The 500-nt window shown below is 57.6% G+C and overlaps 1 protein-coding gene across 1 annotated transcript; it reads left to right on the forward strand.

Moving 5' to 3' along the window:
• Positions 1–6: 6 nt before the first annotated feature.
• Positions 7–495, forward strand: LOC107193240 (actin; the record flags this gene model as incomplete). Its single annotated transcript, XM_015582642.1, has 1 exon — positions 7–495. A coding segment is annotated over exon 1 (453 nt), but the record flags the coding sequence as incomplete, so codon positions are not given.
• Positions 496–500: the final 5 nt, after the last annotated feature.

Below are 500 nucleotides of genomic sequence, written 5' to 3' on the forward strand. Positions count from 1 at the left end.
CTCACCGAGGCCCCCCTGAACCCAAAGGCTAACCGTGAAAAGATGACCCAAATCATGTTCGAAACCTTCAACAGCCCGGCCATGTACGTCGCCATCCAGGCCGTCCTGTCCCTGTACGCCTCCGGTCGTACTACCGGTATCGTTTTGGACTCCGGTGATGGTGTCTCCCATACCGTCCCCATCTACGAAGGTTACGCCCTTCCCCATGCCATCCTCCGTTTGGACTTGGCCGGTCGCGACTTGACCGACTACCTCATGAAGATCCTGACCGAGAGAGGCTACAGCTTCACCACCACGGCTGAGCGTGAAATTGTCCGTGACATCAAGGAGAAACTTTGCTATGTCGCCCTGGACTTCGAACAGGAAATGGCCACCGCCGCCGCCAGCACCTCCCTCGAGAAGAGCTACGAGTTGCCCGATGGACAGGTCATCACCATCGGTAACGAGAGGTTCCGTTGCCCTGAGGCCCTCTTCCAGCCGTCCTTCTTGGGTATGGAATC

The sequence above is a fragment of the Dufourea novaeangliae genome, unplaced genomic scaffold, assembly GCF_001272555.1.
Source record: "Dufourea novaeangliae isolate 0120121106 unplaced genomic scaffold, ASM127255v1 C1043498, whole genome shotgun sequence".
In the NCBI taxonomy this organism is placed as follows: Eukaryota; Metazoa; Arthropoda; class Insecta; order Hymenoptera; family Halictidae; genus Dufourea; species Dufourea novaeangliae.